General features: G+C 50.5%; 1 protein-coding gene across 1 annotated transcript; it reads right to left on the reverse strand.

The window, feature by feature from the left end:
* Positions 1 to 272: 272 nt before the first annotated feature.
* On the reverse strand, positions 273 to 21097 carry TCN2 (transcobalamin 2). Its single transcript, XM_023185471.2, has 9 exons — positions 20530 to 21097; positions 16783 to 16975; positions 15002 to 15171; positions 13523 to 13675; positions 12568 to 12740; positions 12255 to 12441; positions 10549 to 10714; positions 4597 to 4712; positions 273 to 877 (listed from the first exon to the last, which is right to left on the reverse strand). The coding sequence occupies exons 1-9, from the start codon at positions 20591 to 20593 to the stop codon at positions 816 to 818; spliced, it is 1284 nt and encodes a 427-aa protein (XP_023041239.1). The 5' UTR covers positions 20594 to 21097; the 3' UTR covers positions 273 to 815.
* Positions 21098 to 22014: the final 917 nt, after the last annotated feature.

A 22014-nucleotide genomic window follows, 5' to 3' on the forward strand; every position in this document is an offset into this window, starting at 1 on the left:
CTCCCAGTTTCCTGATTGGCAAAGCAGGGATAAAAGTGAAAATACCAGCAACCTCATAAAGTTGTTCAAGATAGTATCTAGCAAGTGAGTGCTCAGTAGATAGTAGTGGGTGCTCAGTCAGTAGTAGTCAATGTCGTCAGTGCTGGCATTCCCATCACTCCCCAATGCCCAGAGATGGCTCAGCCACCCTCCACTCCTCCCCGATGGGGTTACTTCCCCCTTCTCTCATCCCTGCCCCTGCACCTGAGGAGCATGAGGCACCAGGCCACTGCAGCAGGTCCACAGGCCATCAATGCTTTAATTTTGTCAGAGGCGGGCACTGAGCAGCCCTGCTGAGGTCTCCCCAGCTACTGTGCCACAACCAGCTCGGAGCTGCCACTCTAATAGCAGAGTGGAGAGCTGGGGTCAGGGCCATAGCCCCTGGGCTGAGGAGGCCTTCTTGCAGGACCCCAACCACAGAACAAGTGGTCCTCACAACACCTGCGGCCTGTGGACTCCTTTTCCTTTTGCCAAGGAGTCTGAGATGCTTCATGCCCATCAGACCATGGGGTGGGCTTTGTGGGAGACCTGCAGGGCCAGGCTGGCCAGACCTGGCCAGAAAGACTTCCCAGGGAAGGTGCTTGGCTCCCTGTTCCAGGGTGGGCCATGGTGTAGGGCCCTCAAAGGGGTTGTGGCTGGGGAGATCCCAGAGGGCACTGTTCCAAGTGCACAGGAGGTGGCAGCAGGGTCAGGCAAGTTCCTGTTTCAGGGACATCAGGAGGGAGGGTAGAAGCCCAGGGAGTATGCGAGGCTGCTGGGATGAGGGAGTTCAGGGGCTACCAGCTAACCAGCCTCAGCTCAATGGTTTCTCCATCCTTGGGTCTGTAGTCAGCAATACCTGCAGAAACAGATTGAGCAAGGCGGGGTGAACTGGGCAGAATATCGTACCCTGCAACCTCATCTTCCAGTCTCCCAACCCTGAGGCCAGGGTCTCTAAGAATCCACCCGGGGCTTGGTGGTGGGAAGCTGGAACCTCCCCAAAGCCTGCTCAAAGACTCTGAACTCAGCTTCCTAAAGGGTTCCTGAGGCCACGGGCTCATCTGGCAAAAAAAAAAAAAAAACACCTGACAGGAAGGGTCACTGTCTTTGTAATACTCTAGGGGCCATCAGGAAGAGAAACTTGCGCAGTGTGGTCTGGAGAGGGAACCAGGACCATGCATGAAGCCTCCCGGGAGTCAGCCTTCACTCACTACAGAGAATCTAGGCTGTAGGAGGACGCCTGGATTCAAGCCCCAGCTCTGTCATTCATTACTGCTGTGACTCTGGACAAGTTATTTAACCTCTGAGTGAGTGAGTGTCAGTGCGCTTGTCGGTTAGGTGGGAATGCAGCCTGCAGGAGAGCTGAAAGGGCCCTCTGAGAGAGCCAGGTGTCAGAAATGTTCCCTTTCAATGGAGGTGCTATGATCCAAAATGTCTGTGTCCCCCCAAAATTTAAATGTTAAAACCTAACCTCAAAGGTGATGGTATCAGGAGGCCTTAGGGCCTTTGGGAGGTGATTAGGTCATGAGGGTAGAGCCTCACGAATGGGATAGGAAAGTGCCATTTTAGGCCGAGCAGGGTGGCTCACACCTGGAATCCCAGCACTTTGGGAGGCCGAGGCAGGCAGATCACTTGAGCTCAGGAGTTCAAGACCAGCCTAAGCAACATGGTGAAACCACATCTCTATCAAAAATACAAAAAACTAGCTGGGCTTTGTGGCATGGGCCTATGGTCACACCTACTCAGGAGGCTGTGGTGGGAGGATTGCTTAAGCCTGGGAGGCGGAAGTTGCAGTGAGCTGAGATCATGATACTGCACTCAGCGTGGGTGACAGAGTGAGACCCCCATCTCAAAAAAAAAAAAAAATTTTTTTAACTACCATTATAAAAGAGGTTCCTTCACCAGGCAAGGGCCAGGAAAATATTTTTTTAAAAAATTTAAAAAGAGGCCCCAGAGGCCTGTCGTGGGGTGGGGGGAGGGGAGAGGGATAGCATTAGGAGATATACCTAATGTAAATGACGAGTTAATGGGTGCAGCACACCAACATGGCACGTGTATACATATGTAACAAACCTGCATGTTGTGCACATGTACCCTAGAACTTAAAGTATAATAAAAATAAAGAAAGAAAGAGAAAAAGAGAAAAAAAAAGAGGCTGCAGAGAGTTGCCTTGTCCCTTCTACCATGTGAAAACACAGCCAGCAGGTACCACCAGAAAGTGGGCCCTCGTCAGACACTGAATCTGTCGGTGTCCTGATCTTGGACTTCCCGACCTCCAGAACTGTAAGAAATACATTTCTGTTATTTAATTTAATTTTAATTTTATTTTATTTTGAGATGGAGTTTCACTCTTGTCGCCCAGGCTGAAATGCAGTGGTGTGGTCTCAGCTCACTGCAACCTCCATCTCCTGGGTTCAAGCGATTCTCCTGCCTCAGCCTCCTGAGTAGCCGGGATTACAGGTGCCCGCCACCACCCCCAGCTAATTTTTTGTATTTTTAGTAGAGACGGGGTTTCACCATGTTGGTCAGGATGGTCTTGAACTCCTGACCTCAGGTGATCCACCTGCCTCGGCCTCCCAAAGTGCCGGGATTATAGGCGTGAGCCACCGTACCCAGCCTCATTTCTGTTGTTTATAAGCCACCTAGTTTATGGTATTTTGTAATAGCAGCTTCAATGGACTAAGACAAAAGGGAACTCAAATTATAACTCCCATCCACTTTCCACCCCAAGGAAGATAGAGGAGTGATTTATGCAACTGGTTGATTTGGGAAGAACAAACTAGGCATGTGTAGCCTGGGCTCTATTTTTCTACTGGGAGTGGGCTTCCTGCTAGACTTAAGGGCAGAGTGGGTAGGAGGTAGAGGCTACAACTGCCCAGGTCTGCTTCCTGGCTGGGTCCACGTAGCTCTCACGCTGAGCTACATCCTCCTGTCTTTATCAGTAATAGAACTGGCCAGACTTTGGGTCTCCATCTGTAGCTCCTATTTTTTATTCCCCAATTTATTCAGAATGAGAGCAAGAAAAAAGAATGCTTTTTAGTGGGCTCCCTCAGAAAGTCCCACCTTCTCTAAAGCACTCGCCACAAAGCTTGACACATGGTAAGTGCCCCATAAAAGTTCTTTAGGGGTGGAAGAATATAAAGGCAACTTAAGTAGCAAGAGTAGGGACAGATGACCTTTAAGGGTCTGTTTGCAGGCCAGGCGCGGTGGCTCACACCTGTAATCCCAGCACTTTGGGAGGCTGAGGCGAGCAGGTCACTTGAGGTCAGGACTTTGAAACCAGCCTGGCCAACATGGTGAAACCCTGTCGCTACTAAAAATACAAAAATTAGCTGGGCGTGGTGGCACACACCTGTAATCCCAGCTACTTGAGAGGTTGAGGCAGGAGAATCACTTGAACCCAGGAGGCAGAGGTTGCAGTGAGCTGAGACCTCGCCATTGCACTCCAGCCTGGGCAACAGAGCAAGACTCCATCTCAAAAAAAAAAAAAAATATATATATATATATATATATAAAAGTTTTACTAAGTAGAAATTTTTAAATTATACTTGCGGGCAATATTTTATTTCCACTGGATAGCATGGCTCCACTTTTTTATGAAAAACTTACTGGCATATTTTTTAAAAGTATCTAGAAGAAAAGTTAAGTAATTTTGGCAGGGCATGGTGGCTCATGCCTATAATCCCAGAACTTTGGGAGGCAGAGGCAGGCAGACCGCTTGGGCTCTGAAGTTTGAGACCAACTTGGCCAACATGGTGAAAACCCGTCTCTACCACACATAGAAAAATCAGCCGGGCATGGTGGTGTGTGCCTGTAGCCCTAGCTACTCAGGAAGCTGAGGTGGGAGGATCGCTTGAACCCAGAAGGTTGAGGCTACAGTGAGCTGAGATTGTGCCACTACACTCTAGCCTCGGTGACAGAGCAAGACCCTATCTCAAAACAAAAACAAAACAAACAAACAACAACAACAACATGTTGTTTTGGCTGGGCGCAGTGGCTCATGCCTGTAATCTCAGCACTTTGGGAGGCTGAGGCGGGCGGGGATCACCTAAGGTCAGGAGTTCAAGAACAGCCTGGCCAACATGGTGAAACCCCATCTCTACTAATAATACAAAAAAATTAGCTGGGCATGGTAGCAGGCACCTGTAATCCCAGCTACTAGGGAGGCTGAGGTGAGAGAATCACATGAACCCAGGAGGTGGAGGTTGCAGTGAGCCGAGATCGCACCACTGCACTCCAGCCTGGGCAACAAGAGCGAAATTCCGTCTCAAAAAAAAAAAAAAAGAGAGAGAGAGAGACATTATTCCTACATAGTAGGAATTCTAGGTCATTTAAATTTTTTTCTAGTTCTTTTTTTTTTTTTTTGTAATCTATTTAGTTTCCTAGAATTTCCACAATAACTTACATAAAAATTCTAAGACTTCAGTTCAATATATTATATCCAACTTTGAGCATCATTGATTTTGTGAAGCTGTGGCCCAGGAGGGTGCTAGGGAAAGCTGGGGTAAGTTGATGAAGCCTCTTGGCTGGGTAAACTTGGGGTAGGGGGCATATCCAGGGTGTCAGGCCATGACTCACCTTGCAACAGGGGCGTGTCGGGGTCTCGGAGGAGCTGCCAGAACTCCCTTTCCCCAGCCGCTTTCCCCATCACAGAGGTCAAGTAGGGGCCTGACAAGGAGGCCTGTGTTTCATATCTACAAAAGGGAAAGGCAAAGGGAGAGAGAAGAGGCGGCTGTTGTCCCTAAGGGGAGAGGCAGAACTCACCCACAGCAGGAAAATCCTTTCCAAGCTCTTTGGGCTGACACTAGTCAAACCCTTCCCGGGCCACCTAGCCACAGGTCTGTAGTCTCAACTCCCTCCCCTGGAGACCCCCGATCCTGCCTGCTCAGGCTCCTCTCCACTCTGACCATGACCATGGCCTCCAGGAAAGGGGCATCTATTATGTTATCAGCTCAGCAGTTGTCCCCTCTCTGGGGCACTGATGTTATGGGGGATGAGAATCGGAAGCTGCCGGTGTCACCTAGAATGTGTACAATGTACAATGAGAGAGGGTGGAGCCTGTATGCAGAGAGAGGGAGGGTCACGGGAAATGGAGGCAGAGACACCTGGCAGTGGCACTGGGTCTCTGTGGCTCAGTGGCATTCCCCTCTTCTTGGGGCTGCATGGCTCAGCTTCCTCTCTGATTCTACATGCTCTACACCTGCTGTTGTGGAGAGGGTTGGAGTTCAATTTCTGGCCCTGGCAGCCAAGAGACTCCTCATTCACACTCCCCCTTCCCTGAGCTTCTGGCCTCCAACTTTGAGTTTCTCCACTCTGTCTGGATGCCACCGCCACAGGAAGTCTCTTAAAACTCCTTGGGCCTGGGCCAGGCACAGTGGCTCAAGCCTGTAATCCCAGCACTTTGGGAGGCAGAGGCAGGCAGATCACCTGAGGTCAGGAGTTCGAGACCAGCCTAACCAACATGGAGAAACCCCGTCTCTACTAAAAATACAAAATTAGCCGGGTGTGGTGGCTCATGCCAGTAATCCCAGCTACTGGGGAGGCTGAGGCAGGAGAACCACTTGAACCCGGGAGGTGGAGGTTGCGGTGAGCCGAGATCGCACCATTGCACTCCAACCTGGGCAACAAGAGCAAAACTCCATCTCAAAACAAAACAAAAAAAAACAAAACAAACTCTGTAGGCCAGGTCCTTCGTCCCTCCCACAGGAGGAAGCAGCATGATCAGAGCTTCCCCTGGAAGAGTGGCTTGAAGAGATGAGTGGGATTTGCCAGAGGAGAAGGGAGGAGAGCGGCGCAGAGCCGAGAGGAGGCAGAGAGAAGAAAGGCACACAGGTGCACAGAATTTGGGGGAATGGGCTTTCAAAAGAGCGGGGTCAGGCCAGGCACAGTGGCTCATGCCTGTAATCCCAGCACTTTGGGAGGCCGAGGTGGGTGGATCACTTGAGGTCAGGAGTTCGTGACCAACCTGGACAACATGGTGAAACCCCATCTCTACTAATAATACAAAAATTAGGCTGGGTGTGGTGGCACAAGCCTGTAATCCCAGCTATTCAGGAGACTGAGGCAGGAGAATCGCTTGAACCTAGTAGGCGGAGGCTGCAGTGACCTGAGATCACACCACTGCACTCCAGCCTGGGTGACAGAGCAAGACTGCTTCTCAAAAACAAAAGCAAACAAACAAACAAAAAATAACAACAAATGAGCGGGTTCTGGGAGAACGCAAATGAATGAAAAGGAGGTGAGACGGTCGAGGTAACAGAGGAGTGATGTGAACGGATGCATCTTCCAGAAAGTACCCTCTGGGGTAATACAGCCCTAAGTTATTGAAGGTTGCAGTCTTAGAGACAGAGGGATTTTTTTGGTTTTAAGAAACACAGGCTGGGCGCACTGGGTCACATCTGTAATCCCAGTACTTTGGGAGGCAGAGGCGGGTGGATCACCTGAGGTCGGGAGTTTGAGACCAGCCTGGCCAACATGGTGAAACCCTGTCTCTACTGAAAATACAAAAACTAGCCGGGTGTGGTGGTGGGCCCCTGTAATCCCAGCTACTCAGGAGGCTGAGGCAGGAGACTTGCTTGAACCCAGGAGGTAGAGGTTGCAGTGAGCCGAGATTATGCTACTGCACTCCAGCCTGGGCGACAGAGTGTAACTCCCTCTCAAAAAAAAAAAAAAAAAAAAAAGAAACACAAATTTATTTGGGGTGACTTAAGCAAAGGGAAAGTGCTGTTCTAAGGAATGTCACAGAGTAGCCCTTTTCCCGTTCCTTAACTCTGCAGGGCCATGTGCTACACAGGGCCACCTCTCTCCACATCTGTCTGTCTGTCTGTCTGCAGTAGAGATTTCTCTGCTGTGCATTCAGGGGCCTCAAACGTAGTCTTCATGCCTGAACCCAGTTCAGGCATCCACACACATTAACAAGAGAACCATTTCTCAGACTGGAGTCCACAGTGTCTTCCCAGAGGTCCCTGAGCTCTGAATAAAAATGTTAAATTCGAATTGTCTTTCATTTTGCTGACAATATTCAAACCCGAATACCAGCCAGTTCTGGGTAATGTCAGTCTGTGGGTACCTCAGCCTGTGTGTGGCCATCAGTGACTGCGCTGGTGCCCAGCAGCATTGCGCTATGTGCCATAGGCCACCAGGAAGGGAAGGGAGGTGGCCCTCATAGTGAATGAAGTGGCTGAGCCAGGGCAGGAGTGCTGAGGCGTCACTGCAGCTCAAATACAGGGAGGTACTAAAGTACAGGCCGACACCTCTGCAGAGTGTCCTTATTTGAATGGTATTGGTTTTTATACTTTTCTATTTAATTTACAAAGTTGTTGGGGATTTAAAGCTGCCTAGAGCTAGAAAGAGAAAGGACTTTTTTGTGTGTGGTAGAGGCAGGGTTTCGCCATATTGGCCTGGGTGGTTTTGAACTGCTGGCCTCCAGTGATCTGCCCGCCTTGGCCTCCCAAAGTGCTGGGATTACAGGTGTGAGCCATCACACTCAGTCTTTTTTTTTTTTTTTTTTTTTAAAGACAGAGTCTTCTTCTGTCATCCAGGCTGCAGGACAGTGACATCATCATAGCTGACTGCAGCCTTGAACTCCTGAGCTCAAGCTGTCCTCCCACCTCAGCCTTCTGGGTAGCTAGAACTACAAGTGCACACCATCGTGCCCAGCTAATTAAAAAAAATTTTTTTTGGGCCGGGCACGGTGGCTCATGCCTGTAATCAGCACTTTGGGAGGCCGAGGTGGGTGGATCACTTGAGGTCAGGAGTTCATGACCAGCCTGGCCCACATGGTGAAACCCAGTCTCTACTAAAAAAACACAAAAATTAGCCAGGCATGGTGGCACATGCCTGTAATCCTAGCTACTTGGGAGGCTGAGGCAGGAGAATCGCTTGAACCCAGGAGGCGAAGGTTGCAGTGAGCCGAGATTGCACCACTGCACTCCAGCCTGGGCAACAGAACAAGACTTCACCTTAAAAAAAAAAAAAAAAAAAAAAAAAATTGTAGAGATGGCAGTCTCACTATGTTGCCCAGGCTGGTCTCGAACTCCTGGGCTCAAGTGATCCTCCTGCCTCAGCCTCCCAAATCACTGGAATTACAGGAGTGAGCCACCACCTCTGGCCAAAGACTTTATATTTAGTAAACATATCAGTACACATCTAAGTCATATTATAGAAGAAATAACTCAACCTGGGGTCTGGGAGAGTTTTTATAGTTTGAAGGAGTCTTTGCATATCTCTGGTCTGAGATTCCCTGGCCCAGAGGACCTGAAGAACCCAATTGTGGGCCCTCCCTGGATACAGGATGCTGTTCTCCAGGAACTCCCACTGGAGACAGAAATTGGGGCCCATTGGGAACAGAAACAGGTCCATGATTCTAGGGGAGAAGTCTGTGGTCTGCGTGACCTGGTGGAAGGCACTCAACTTCTCTGGACTCCCCATTGATAACATGAGAATTACATTCATCTTATTTCATCATGGGCAGGACCTGGTATCAAACAGCAGTCCAGACATGCTCATTCTCAGACTGGTCTAAGCTCAGGGTGAGAAGCAAATATAAGGACATTGTCCAACCTCCTTGAGGTAATTAATAAAAGGATTGGGCCAAACTTATTTCATAATAAAAGTTCTTATTTTGGCCAGCCACGGTGGCTCACGCCTGTAATCTCAGCTCTTTGGGAGTCCAAGGTGGGTAGATCGCTTGAGTCTAGGAGTTTGAGACCAGTCTGGGCAACATGGAGAAATCCCATCTCTACAAAAAATTAAAAAAATAAAAAATTTGCCAGGCGTGGTGGCGCATGCCTGTAGTTCCCAGCTACCTGGGAGGCTAAGGTGGGAGGATCTTCTGATCCCGGAAGATTGAGGCTGCAGTGAACTGTGATTGTGCCACTTCGCTCTAGCCTAGGTGACAGAGTGAGACCCTGTCTCAAATAAAATAAGATATAATAAAATAAAAGTTCTTATTTTGGGCCGGGCACAGTGGCTCACGCCTGTAATCCTGGCATTTTGGGAGGCTGAGGCAGACAGATCACTTGAGGTCAAGAGTTCAAGACCAGCCTGGCCAAAATGGCAAAATCCCATCCCTACTCAAAATATAAAAATTAGCCAGGTATGGTGGTGCATGCCCGTAGTCTCAGCTACTCGGGAAGCTGAGGAAGGAGAATCGCTTGAACCCAGGAGATAGATGCCGCAGTGAGCTGAGATTGTGCCACTGCAACCCAGTCTGGGCGACAGAGGGAGACTCCATCTCAAAAAAAAAGTAGATGGGTGTGGTGGTGCATACCTGTAGTCCCTGCTACTTGGGTAATTTGAGGCTGCAGTGAGCTATGACTGTGCCACTGTACTTCAGCCTGGGTAACAGAGCGAGACCTTGCCTAAATAAATACATGGCTGGGCGCAGTGGCCCATGCCTGTAATCCCAGCACTTTGGGAGGCCAAGGTAGGCAGATCACCTGAGGTCATGAGTTAGAGACCAGCCTGGCCAACATAGTGAAACCCCATCTCTACTAAAAACACAAAAATTAGCTGGGCATGGTGGTACACGCCTGTAGTCCCAGCTACTCGGGAGGCTGAGGCAGGAGAATCACTTGAACCTGGGAGACGGAGGTTGCAGTGAGCCGAGATTGCGCCACTGCACTCCAGCCTGGGCAACAGAGGGAGACTCTGTCTTGAAATAAAAAAATAAAAAAATAAAAATAAATACACAGACACAAGTTGGGCCTCCAGAGCCTGGGTAACAGAGTGACACTCTGTCTCAAAAAAAAAAAAAAAAGTTCTTACTCTGGCTAAGCATGATGGCTCGCACCTGTAATCCCAATATTTTGAGAACCTGAGGTGGGAGGATGGTTTGAGGCCAGGAATTTGAGACCAGCCTGGGCAACAGAGAGAGACCCTAACTCAAAAAAAAAAAAAAAAAGAAAAAAAATTAGCATTAGCCAGGGATGGGTGGCACGTGCCTATAGTCTCAGCTATTCGGGAGGCTGAGGCAGGACAGTAGAGTTGCTTCATCCCCAGAGTTTGAGGCTGCAGTGAGCCGTGATTGCACCACTACACTCCAGCCTGGGTGACAAAGTGAGACACTGTCTCTTAAAAACAAACAAACAAACAAAAAGCAGTTCTTACTCTGATGAAAGCAACGCTGTGTTGAGCGCTTGCTACATGCTGGAACTTGCACATATAAAAAGCACATGCCACCATCTCTATGTGTACTAACTCCCGGACTCCTCACACTGGCCCTGCAGGGAGGGGGCACAACTGTTCTCCTCAGTGAATTGTGGGTGCCTACCTGGAAACTAGCTGGTTAGAGCTGGGATTCCAACTGGGGGGCTCTGCCTCCAGAGCCTGCTCTCTCAATGACAATGCTGGCCTATGGCTCCCTGTTTCCATAACACCATGGGCAAGAAAGGAGTGGAGCAGGTAGAAGCAGAAGCAGGCCAGTGTCTCTCCCGAGGGAACCCTCTCCTCTGTCCCCTGTCTCTTCCGTGACCCTGTATCAGGCATGTGGAGCTGGGGGGGGTGAGGACTGGGAGGTGGGAGTCTCACGTGAATCCTCCTAACTCATGGGCCTTCTTCAGGACATCTTCCACGGTGGACCCGGCAAGAACAGAGATGGATTGTCTGTATGGCAGCAAGAGGCTAAGCACCTGCAGTGTGACACTGATGACCTCTTGGGTCTGAGGAATGGTCTCGGCAGCTGGTTCCAACATGACTGTGCCAGGGAGAAAGGAAGGGGTAGTTGGTGTGAGGACAGGGATCCTGGATGTTTGTCTTCCTGTCTTCCCTCAAAGACACCTGGACCTTGTCCTTCCCCAAGTCCTCATCTCCATCAATGCCACCACCACCTGCTCAGCTGAAACCTGGCTTCCATCCCGGCCTCCCCTGTCCCTCATTCCCCACATCCCCCACCACCCAAGATCAGGCCCCTCACTGGTTCCTCTGCTTCCAGTATCCTTCCTCCCACTTCTCTGGCACTTAGCACTCCAGAGGGCTCTTTCTAGAACATGTATTTGTTCACAATGCGTCTCTGTTACCCTGATGGGCTCACCTCCCCTTCATTCATCTGCCTTCCACTCCTAGTCATTCTCCCAGATCCCACTCTTTTGCAAGACAATTCCTCAAAATTCCCTCAAACTCTGTGCACCTCTGTGTCTTTGTTCTTGTTGCCTCCTGTTGGCTCTACTCTATCCATTCTTGTTTTTTTCTTTGGAGACAGAGTCTCACACTGTCACCCAGGCTGGAGTGCAATGGCACGATCTCGGCTCACTGCAACCTCTGCCTCCCAGGTTCAAGTGATTCTTGTGCCTCAGCCTCCCTAGTAGCTGGGATTATAGGCATCAACCACCACACCTGGCTAATCTTTTGTATTTTAGTAGAGACAGGGTTTCACCATCTTGCCCAGCCTGGTCTCAAACTCCTGGGCTCAGACAATCCACCTGCCTCAGCTTCCCAGAGTGCTAGGATTACAAGCACGAGCCGCCATGTCCAGCCTCCTTCTTCTCCATTCTTTTCTTCTTTTTTCTGTTTTTTTTTTTTGTTTGTTTGTTTTATTTTATTTTATTTTATTTTTTTTGCGACAGAGTCTCACTCTGTCACCCAGACTGGAGTGCAATGATGCAATCTCGGCTCACTGCAACCTCCACCTCTGGGGTTCAAGTGATTCTCTTGCCTCAGCCTCCTGAGTCGCTGGGATTACAGACATCCGCCACCACACCCAGCTACTTTTTTGTATTTTTAATAGATGGAGTTTTGCCATGTTAGCCAGGCTGGTCTCAAACTCCTGACCCCAGGTGAGCCACCTGCCTTGGCCTCCCAAATTGTTGGGATTACAGGCATGAGCCATTGCACCTGGCCTCCTTCTCCATTCTTAATTGGCAAATCCCAATCACCTCCTCAGCCCCTTTCTCAGAGGAAGCCTGGATCATGCTGCTACTGGGGCTTATCATGTTGTATTAGAGTTAACCAAAATGTGTCTCTCCTCATTCGTTCCTTCATTCATTCATCAATTCACTCAAACATGTCTGTACTGGGTATCACACAAGCGGTATGCCCAGGGCTCTCCATTTAGTGTCTTCCTCCCCACACTGTTAGCTTCCAGAAGCTATGACCACATTTTGGCTGCTGTGTCCCATGCACACCCACAAACTTGTGCAGACTCAGCAAATCAGGACGAAGCACCCTCCCCTCACTGGGACGTCAACGTGTGCGCAGCAGATTGTAAAGGGCTGTGTTTCCACAAAAGGCTGGGCTACCTCGTGGTGCCAGGCAGTCTGGGAAGATCAGATCAATGTAGGTCTTGTGGTTCAGAACAGGCAGCAGCTGGGAAATCATGAGAGCATTCTGGAAGGCTCCATCCTGCAGACTGGCCAACAAAGCAATGCTCGCCTTGAGACATGCTGCTCCCAGCTCTGCCCCAGGCATGGGGGAGGTCATGAGCAACTGGTGATAAAGTGGGGAAGAGAGGGAGGAGGTCAGCCAGCGGGGAGGGGCTAGGTGCTCCAGCCCCTGAACACTCCCCGCTCACTGTTCCCCAGGGTGGCCATGGCTCCAGGGTCTCTTTTCCACCTGTAATGCCAATGGGGTGCTGTAGACATTCCCAAAGTGGCCCTCGGGGGTCTGGGCCTTCAAGATCTTCTCTCGTACTGTCCTGATGGCCATGGTGATCCGTTGTCTCCGATCAGGGTTGAAGTTTGAGCGCTTCAGACAGGTGAATGCCAAGCCTGCCATGGCAGCTGTGTCTTGAAGGGGGGAACAGAACACGTGATGAGCTGGAGAGCCAAGGGGCCAGGATAGGCGGGGACTTGAGAGTCAGGCCCTTGTAGCTATGGGCAACCACAGGAGGGCTTGGAGAAGAAGGGCAACATGGTCAGATCAGCTGAGGGCACCAACTCAACCTGGTCTGCCCAAGACTTTCCTTGTCTGGACTCTGAAAATCCTATGTCCCAGGAAACTGCTCATTTCTGGGCAAACTGGTTTGGCTGATCACTCTGCAACTTGAGGGCTAGAGGTTAGGGAGAAGGACTGGAGGAGGGAGGCCCGAGAGGACTTGACCCTATACCACCTATTTCCAAACTTGGCCACACGTTGGAATCACTAGGGGAGTTTTATTTTATTTTTTATTTTTTGAGACAGAGTCTCACTCTGTTACCCAAGGCAGTGGTGCGATCTCCACTCACTGCAGCCTCCGCTTCCCAGGTTCAAGTGATTCTCCTGCCTCAGCCTCCCGAGTAGCTGGGACTATAGGCATGTGCCACCATGCCCGGCTAACTTTCGTATTTTTAGTAGAGATGGGGTTTTACCATGTTGTCCGGCCTGGTCTCACGATATCCACCTACCAGCTCCAAAGCTGACTCACGGCTGGAGCATCACCCATGGGCCCTTGCCAATTCACCCCTAAAAGACTTGATACGGAGGGGTCCCAAGGAAAGGTGAGTGTGGGGCCAGGGTATGGAGGTCATCAGTGCAGGCCTGGGGACTGAGGGAGTACCAGCCTGGCCTCGGTAGGGTCTGACCTACTCACCCACAGAGTGGTGGCCCTGGTGGAGAGGTTCCACAGCATACAGGAGTTTGTCTACCACGCTGCCATGGACCCGCTTCTGGTGGAGACACAGGGCCAGAATGCCCAGGCCATACTGGTAGTAGCTAGTGTGGGGGTGGCCCTTGTGATCATGGCCTGGGAGGGAAAAAAAAACCAAGTGGTTGCCTCTCTGCCCCCACCCAGCAGCCAGCCCCACCAGCGCATGGGACCCCTGGTCTGCACTTTCCAATACACTCCTTTGGGTCATGGGATCCTTCATTCCTTCACTGCCTCAGTCCATACGTGCTGAGGTCTCACTGTGCGTCAGGCACTGGGCTTAGAGGAAGCAGGAGACCCATGGCAGATGGGCACTGTGCAGTTCAGGCCTCAACCATAGCAATTGCTCATGAGACTGCAATCGTAATGGGAATGCAGACCAAGTAGTGATATTTGGGCAGCTGGGAAGTCAAGACAGGATCCTCCAAGGAAGTAATGCTGGAGAGGGCTTGGGATGGGTGGAGGCAGAGCCAAAGGTAGAGCAAGAGTGAACTGCACGTCGGGGAGCCAGTCCAGATGGAGGGAGCCTGTATGAAGACACTGGCTTATGAGTTGAGAAATGAGAGAGAGCCTGTATGGCCGGAGCCCACAGAGGGCAGGTGTGTGTGGGAGGCAGAAAATGGACGAGCAGAGCTGGGGAGAAGGTAAGGGTAGACGGGCTGGGCCACGGAGCAGTGAGGGGCCCCTGCAGAGTTTAAACAGTGCCAGCAAGATCAGGTTTATATTGAAAAGGCTGGCTCTGGCTATTGTGTGCTGGGTCAAGTCAGGGCAGGAGAGCTAGTAGAGACAAAGGCGTAAGTCATAAGCAGGCTGTCCAGTTGTCCCGAAGGTAGATAATCAAGTCAATCTTGGTGGCTTGCCAATACAAGACTTGCCAATGTGCCGGGCACAGTGGCTGATGCCTGTAATCCCAGCACCTTGGGAGGCTGAGGCAGGCGGATCACCTGAGGTCAGGAGTTCAAGACCAGCCTGACCAACATGGAGAAACCCCATCTCTACTAAAAATACAAAATTAGCCGGGTGTGGTGGTGCATGCCTGTAATCCCAGCTACTCGGGAGGCTAAGGCAAGAGAATCGCTTGAACCCAGGAGGCGGAGATTGCATTGAGCTGATATCATACCATTGTAGTCCAGCCTGGGCAACAAGAACAAAACTCCATCTCAAAAAAAAAAAACAAAAAAAAAAAACCCAAAAAAACACAAAACAGAAAACACCTGTCAATAGAGTGTGTGCAGGGTGGGAAAGGCTGGATCGAGGATGACTATGGGGACAGGTTCGAGCCTCTACGTGGGCAGTGAGATGGGCAGAATGGATGGTGGGAAAGACGCCTGGGGAGAAAACCCAAAGTTCTGATTTTCACTAGAGAATATCATCTGATGAGCCCTCCCAGATGCTCCCCACCCCCAGCCGATGGTGTCTGCTCACCAATGGCCCTCTTCTCATCCTCCAGGAACCGCTTGAGCTGTGAGACCAGCCTGTCCCCCTTGTGGCCCCCAACAAACTCGCAGTTGGCCCTGAGAGCGAGCAGGTAGAGGGCCAGCTGGCCCATGGAAGGCTTGCCCTGGCAGTCACTGTCATCCTCGCTGAAGGCAGACCTAGGACAAGGCCAGTTAATGGCTTTGTGAGAAAGTGCCACACAGTAAGCCTGCTTGGAGCGCCCACCCCACCAGCATCACAAAGTGGAAAAAATCTTAACAGTGGGAAGCTTTAATAAAAGCACCAAAAGTAGGTGTGTTAGTTATATTGTTGTGAGGTGTATGCCACAAATATTTAATAAAGATCAACAATTAGATTCAAGGATAAACTCCGAGGGCTCCTGTATCCAAATCACCTGTGCCTGCCCCACTATTTTGTCCATACTTCACCCACATGCCCCCTCCTTTTTTTTTTTAATTTTTAAATTTTATTTATTTATTTTCTTTGAGACAGAGTTTCGCTCTTGTTGCCCAGGCTGGAGTGCAGTGGCGCGATCTCAGCTCACCTCAACCTCCACCTCCTGAGTTCAAGTGATTCTCCTGCCTTGGCCTCCCGAGTAGCTGGGATTACAGGCGTGAGCCATCATGCCCAGCCAGATTTTTATTTTTTTTTACTGAGATAGGGTCTCACTCTGTCTCCCAGGCTGGAGTACAGTGGTGCCATCATAGCTCACTGTAGCCTTATTCTCCTGGCCTCAAAAAATCCTCCCACCTTAGCCTCCAGAGAAGCTAGGACCACAGGCATGTGTCACTACACCTAGCTAATTTTTTTTTATTTTTGTTTCTTTCTTTTTTTTTTTTTTTTTAAGAGACGTGGTCTCAATATGTAGCTTAGGCTGGTCTCGAACTCCTGAGCTCAAGCAATCCTCCTGCCTCAGCCTCCCAAAATGTTCGGATTACAGGTATGAGCAACTATGCCTGGCCTTCTTTTCTTGCCACCCCTGCATCCACTTCTCAAGAGGGAGTCTGAGGAAGAGGCGCTTCATGGCTGCCCCTGATTATTCGACTCTCATTCAAACTCCAAAACAGGCCTCTCTGTAATGCCTCTTGAAAAGGGTGTACAGAAAGACAGGGCTTTTGGGTTGGTGCAGTGGCTTATGCCTATAATTCCAACACTTTGGGAGGCCAAGGCAGGTGAATTACCTGAGGTCAGGAGTTCAAGACCAGCCTGGCCAACATGGTGAAACCCTGTCTCTACCAAAAATACAAAAATTAGCTGGGCATGGTGGCATATGCCTGTAATCCCAGCTACTCAGGTGGCTGAGGCACGAGAATCACTTGAACCTGGGAGGTGGAGGTTGAGGTGAGCCAAGATTGTGCCACTGCACTCCAGCCTGGGCAACAGACTGAGAAAAAAAAAAGAAAAAAAAAAAGATGCTGCTTCTGGACTCAGTATGAAAGAGTATGGTCATGGATTAGTGATGTCTGCCTCATGCATGGGAGGGGAGCACACGGAGTCAGATGCCGCTTCTAGGCTTAATGTGGAAGACTGCAGTCATCGACTAATGATGTCTACCTCAGGCACAGTAAGGGAGCACAGAGTCAGATGCTGCTCCTGGGCTTATCAAAAAAAGAGTACAGCCATGGATTACCGATGTCTGCCTCAGACATCACTGAGGAGGGGCAGTAGTAGCAAGAGGAGCCCTGCATTAGCATCTCTGATCTAATCCAACCAATCCCTTCATTCTATACACAGAGAAAGGCCCTCCATTGAAGAGAGTGTGGTAATACCCTAGGAGGCACTGCTGGTAACCAAGCTTGAGGCTGTGCAGGTAGAGGTCCTCCTTGGTCCCAGCCTGCAGGCTGGAGAGGCGCAGGCCCACATAGATGCTGGGGTTCAGGTGCTCCAGGGAAAGCCGGTCCATCCAAGGCAAGAGGTGCTGGCCCAACTTCTCTACCAGATGGCTATCCACCTCTGGTATTTCTTAGGAAAGAAAATGGTACAAGTGAGGTCACAAGGCCAGGCCACCAGCAAAGAAGTGCTTTGACGTTACCAGGGTCTTCCCCAGGGAATACATGTCCTCACCTCTACCTCCATCCAGTACACACCAACTTGCAGGGGGAACTGCAGCCATACTGAAAGGCAGTGGGAGGGAAAAAAGGGGGGAAGCATGTATCCCAAAACAGCAGTTGGAGTGAGCCAGCGAAAGAGGTGGCAGGCTGAAGGTAGAGGATGCTATTGCCAGGCAACCATTCTGCCCATCAGCAGTGACAGTAAGACTGCATGCCAAGCTGCGGGGTGTGCCCGGGCACCTTGCCCAATCTCACTTGGTCTTCATGCCAGTCCTGTGATGTAGATACTGTCATCATTGCTTTGCACGAAAGAGGAAACAGAAGTTCAAAGTCATATCATGTCTTACACAAGTCTGCAGAGCCAAGGATGGAACTAACTGCAAAGCCCCTGTTCTTTGGTGCCCTGCTGAATGTGTGCACTACCCATTTACAAAAACATCGGCCCACATGCAGAACATGTTACACATCAAATGTTCAAACAACACAGACTTCCAGCTGCTGAATTGAGGCTGCCTGGTGAACTTCCTCCATGAAGATCTCAAAATAATGCTTTTCCTGCCATCTCTGTTTAAGTGAAGAGGATCTGAGATTGTGAGATGAGCTCTTAGAAAACAGCCACAGCTTTTGCAGCCATTTACCTGTTGCAGTTGTATTTATTTGAAGCTGTGCTACCAAAATACTGAAACACCCTGGAAGTGGAAGCCTTACGGATAGTCCAAGGGACCTGAACTCAGCACAGGGAAGTTTAGAGTAGTTTGCCTTGGTGGCACCTTGGACTTTCTGTCCCGTTTACTGCCTCCCAGTTGCTGCTGGGCTCCAGCCACCTGATGGTGGCCTCCACTGTGCCATATCCCAGGGGACTAAGAAAAGGAGCTGTTGTAAGATGCCTCATCTGCCTCCTGGGCCTCCTGGTGCAAGGACCAGAGCTCCTAGAACACAGCTCCATCTCTGTGGGTTTGGGTCCCACAACCTCGTGTCTGTTTTCCCAACAGTTCCAGATATCTGTTGCTATAAGGTGGCCGTCCACCAGCATGAAACCCTACAAAATCTTTTGCTGTATGGGCCCAGACCAGAGCACATGGCTGGTTTCTCACCAGATGTTAATGAAGAGAGACTGGGCAGTTGCTTTTTTCCCTTTCTCTCACTCAGAACCAATTTTGATGTCTATCTCCATTTCTCTGTCTCTCTCCCTCAATGTCTCTGAGGCTCTCTGGGTCTGTCTCAGTCTCCCCCAGCCTGTGTCTCTCTGGTCATCTGCCCCTCCTCACCTCTCTTTCCTTCTCCCTTTTCTTGAAACTCGCAAGGGAGTTCCCTGACCTCACCCTGGGCTCTCACCTCCAGCACGATTAGTCAGCACAGGGTTAGAAACTGAAAGACCAGGATCCAGCTGTAAAGGGAGAGACTGACAACCACAGAGCAGCCTCCTTAGAAGGAAGGGGCCAGGCAGATTCACCTAGGGTAATAAAAGCAGCCTTGGGTGAGCTGTCGCCCTACCAGCCCAGCCAGGCCAGCTAAGAGCTGATTGCTGTTGACATTCACAAGCACAGGAGCCAGACAGAGTGGCTCACGCCTATAATACCAGCACTTTGGGAGGCCAAGGTGGGAGGATCGCTTGACCCTAGGAGTTTGAAACCAACCCCGTGCAATATAGTGAGACCTCATCTCTATAAGAAAATTTTTAAAAAAAGAAGAAGAAGAAGGAGAAAAGGAAGCACAGGAGCCCACTTTGCATTAGCGTTTGTGCAGTGATCCCTGTCAGTTTCACAACACACACACACAGAACTTCAAACTGGGAGAGCAGGTGTCACGGGATCCTCCCTTGTACTACATCAAGGAGGAAGGCAGGGGAGCATTCTTAGCCCATTTTACAGGTAAAGGAATGAGGCTGGGTGCAATTAAGTGATTCAGCACAGATATTTGCACCCCAAACCCCAGTTCAAGGTTCCCCAGACCCCAAGGGATGGGGGTTCCTGTGGGGTCAGGCTAATGGACTAACTGTCCAAGGCTGAGGACCAGGCCAGCCAGGTCTGCAGGAGGGAAAGCTCTGGCTGGTTGAACCCAGAACTCCCCTGGGAAACTGTCCGGACATGAACCAAGAGCTGGGGTTCCTGGGCCCAGACCCGAGGAGTCTGATTTATTTATGGAACACAGATGAGAGGCTTGGAGTTCTGGCTGGGCGCGGTGGCTCACGCCTGTAATCCCAGCAATTTGGGAGGCCAAAGCAAGAGTATCACTTGAGCCCAGGAGTTCGAGACCAGCCTGGGCAACATGGCGAAACCCCGTCTCTACAAAAAAATACAAAAATTAGCCGAGCATGGTGGTATGCACATGTAGTCCCCAGCTACTCGGGAGGCTGAGGTGGGCGGATCACTTGAACCCGTGAGGCAGAGGTTGCAGTGAGCCAAGATTGTGCCACTGCACTCCAGCCTGGGCAACAGAGTGAGAACCTGTCTCAACAAAAAACAAAACAAAAAAAGAAAATGAGGCATAAAGTTCTAAAAACTAAGTTCAGCAAAACTCTGGTAAAGCTGGAGCACCCTGAGCGAGTCACTCAGCCCCTCCAACCCTCGACTTCTTCACTTGACACCTAGACGTGACTGCACCCACCTCTCAGGGTTTCCCCAGAGTCACAAGAGCCTGCAGTGGTGAAAGTGTATTGCTGAGCGTAATCCTAGGTGCAGAGGAGGGGAAAAGAGGCGTGGGCAGCCCAGAGTCCCGAAGCCTGCCTTCTGCCTCCTGTCTGAAGAAGCAGCCCTGAGCCTCTAAGCTCAGACTTACAGACAGGTCCCAGGAGACAGTGTGCTCCAAGAGACCCCTTGGGGCACAGAGCTGGAGCAGGCAGGACCTCTGAAGACTCACTTCCTGCTGCCTAGAATGTGTGTCCCCCACTCCTTTCCTGCCAGCTCCTTTTCTTCCTTCGAGTCTCAGCTCCCATGTTCCCTCTTGGTCCTCAGAAAGTCTTCCCCATGCCCAGCTATTTTTAAATTTTTTTTATTTTTTGTAGAGATGGGGTCTCCCTATGTTTCCCAGGCTGATCTCGAACTGTTGAGCTCAAGCGATCCTCCCGCCTCAGCCTTCCAAAATGCTGGGATTTCAGGTGGGAGCACCTAACCATTGATTTCTTTTGTCCGTCCCCCTTCCCTAGAACATAAGCCCTAGGATGGCAGGAATTAGACTTGTCTCACGCTTCGCACATTCCCCAAAGGCTATCACTGAGAAAAGGCTCAGTAACTATGTGCTGAACGAATGTGTGAACCAAAGACTGAATTAACGGAGGAGATCTTGTCTGGTGAGGAGTCAGACATATAATCAATCGCAATACGATGTGTTAAATGCTGAGGTCCAGCTAAGTCCAAACTGCTATGGGAGCCCAGAGGGGCAAGTTAAGTTCCCCCATCCTTTGCCCCAGTCACCCTCCTAAGGACCCAGGAGGAAAGAGGCACAGGATAGAGGCGAGTTACTCACCACAGATCTCAGCGAGGGCCCCCAGGACCCCCAGAAGGAAGAGGAAGGCCCCAAGGTGCCTCATGGCAGCAGCAGGTGGGTGAGCAGTGATCCGGAATCGGGAAAGACTCCTGGGGCTGGCCCTGCTGAGGCTCTCCTGACCACAGCTGGTCACCACTCCGAGAGAGGCAGCTTCCTGTCACTGATTAATCCTCCAGGCCTGCAATGTGCTGCTAAGTCAGCAGAGCGAGAGGGGGGAAAGGTCTGTGGTGGCGGGGAACAGAAGGCCAAAGAACAGAGGAAGGAAGGGCAGAGCAGCCCTCCTGGAGGCAGGGAACAAAGGGAGGAGGAGGGTGAGCGGGACCATGTGAGACATCTTGAGGCCATCCTCGTTCCTGCTTAAAGAGCCCGGGACCAGCGCAGAGGGCCTGATGTCTGATCTGCCAAGTCTGTCCAACCGTGCCTGTCTGCTGTCCCCTTAGCTGTTCCAGTGGTGGATCAGCAGGACCAGGTGCCTACCTAGTACTCCTTACAGAAGGAGCCCCTGGTAGTGCCTACCTAGCCCAGGATAAGGAGCGGAACGGGAGCTGCAGCTGCAGTGGTCACGTGAGCAGCGCTGCTGGAGTCAGTTGTTTTTCAGCACCACCCCCCTCGGTGGTGGGGGAGGGGATTGTGGGGGTGGGGGAGTTGGGCAGTTGTGGGGAGGGAGCGGTGCTGCTGGCCCCAGACCAGCCAGGCCACTTTTCTCAACCAATCTGAAAGAGCTGGGAGCCTCCTGGAGAGAACAAAATAAAACAAGTTAAAGAGTAGGATTAAGGCCGGGCACAGTGGCTCATGCCTGTAATCCTAGCACTTTGAGAGGCTGAGGCAGGCAGATCACTTGAGCCCAGGAGTTTGAGACTAGCCTGGGCAACATGGGGAAACACTGTCTCTACAAAAAAATAAAATTAAATTAACCGGGCGTCGTGGCGGACGCCTGTAATCCCAGCTACTTGGGGGGCTGAGGCAGAAGAATTGCTTGAACCCAGGAGGTGGTGTCTGCAGTGAGCCAAGATCATATCGCTGCACTCCAGCTTGGGTGACAAAGTGAGACCTTTTGTCAAAAATAAAATAAAATAAAGAATGAGATTGAATCGAGACACAAAACTACTGGAAGCAGGGGTACTTGCCAGAACTAGGAAAGTAACGTCAAAAAAAATCCCTGCAGACAGGAAAGAGAACAAAAGATTCCTCATCTGCCCAGTCCCACAGGAGCATCAATGTATATGAGTTAACTAGTGGTGGCTATGTGACCTTCGCCAGGTCACTTAACCTCTCTGAGTTTAAAATAGTTCTTCCTGTGTGAGATGAGAGGGTTAGGCAAGATCATTCTAACAGTTCCCTTTCAGCTCAATTTGTGAAGACACTATGACCTTAAAATATCTCTAATCATTTGCATGTACAATCTGTATTGTAATTATTTTATGGCAAATTGCCAAGGTTCACTCTTTTATGACAATCTGTTGT

Source organism: Piliocolobus tephrosceles, chromosome 19 (genome assembly GCF_002776525.5).
Source record: "Piliocolobus tephrosceles isolate RC106 chromosome 19, ASM277652v3, whole genome shotgun sequence".
Taxonomy (NCBI): Eukaryota; Metazoa; Chordata; class Mammalia; order Primates; family Cercopithecidae; genus Piliocolobus; species Piliocolobus tephrosceles.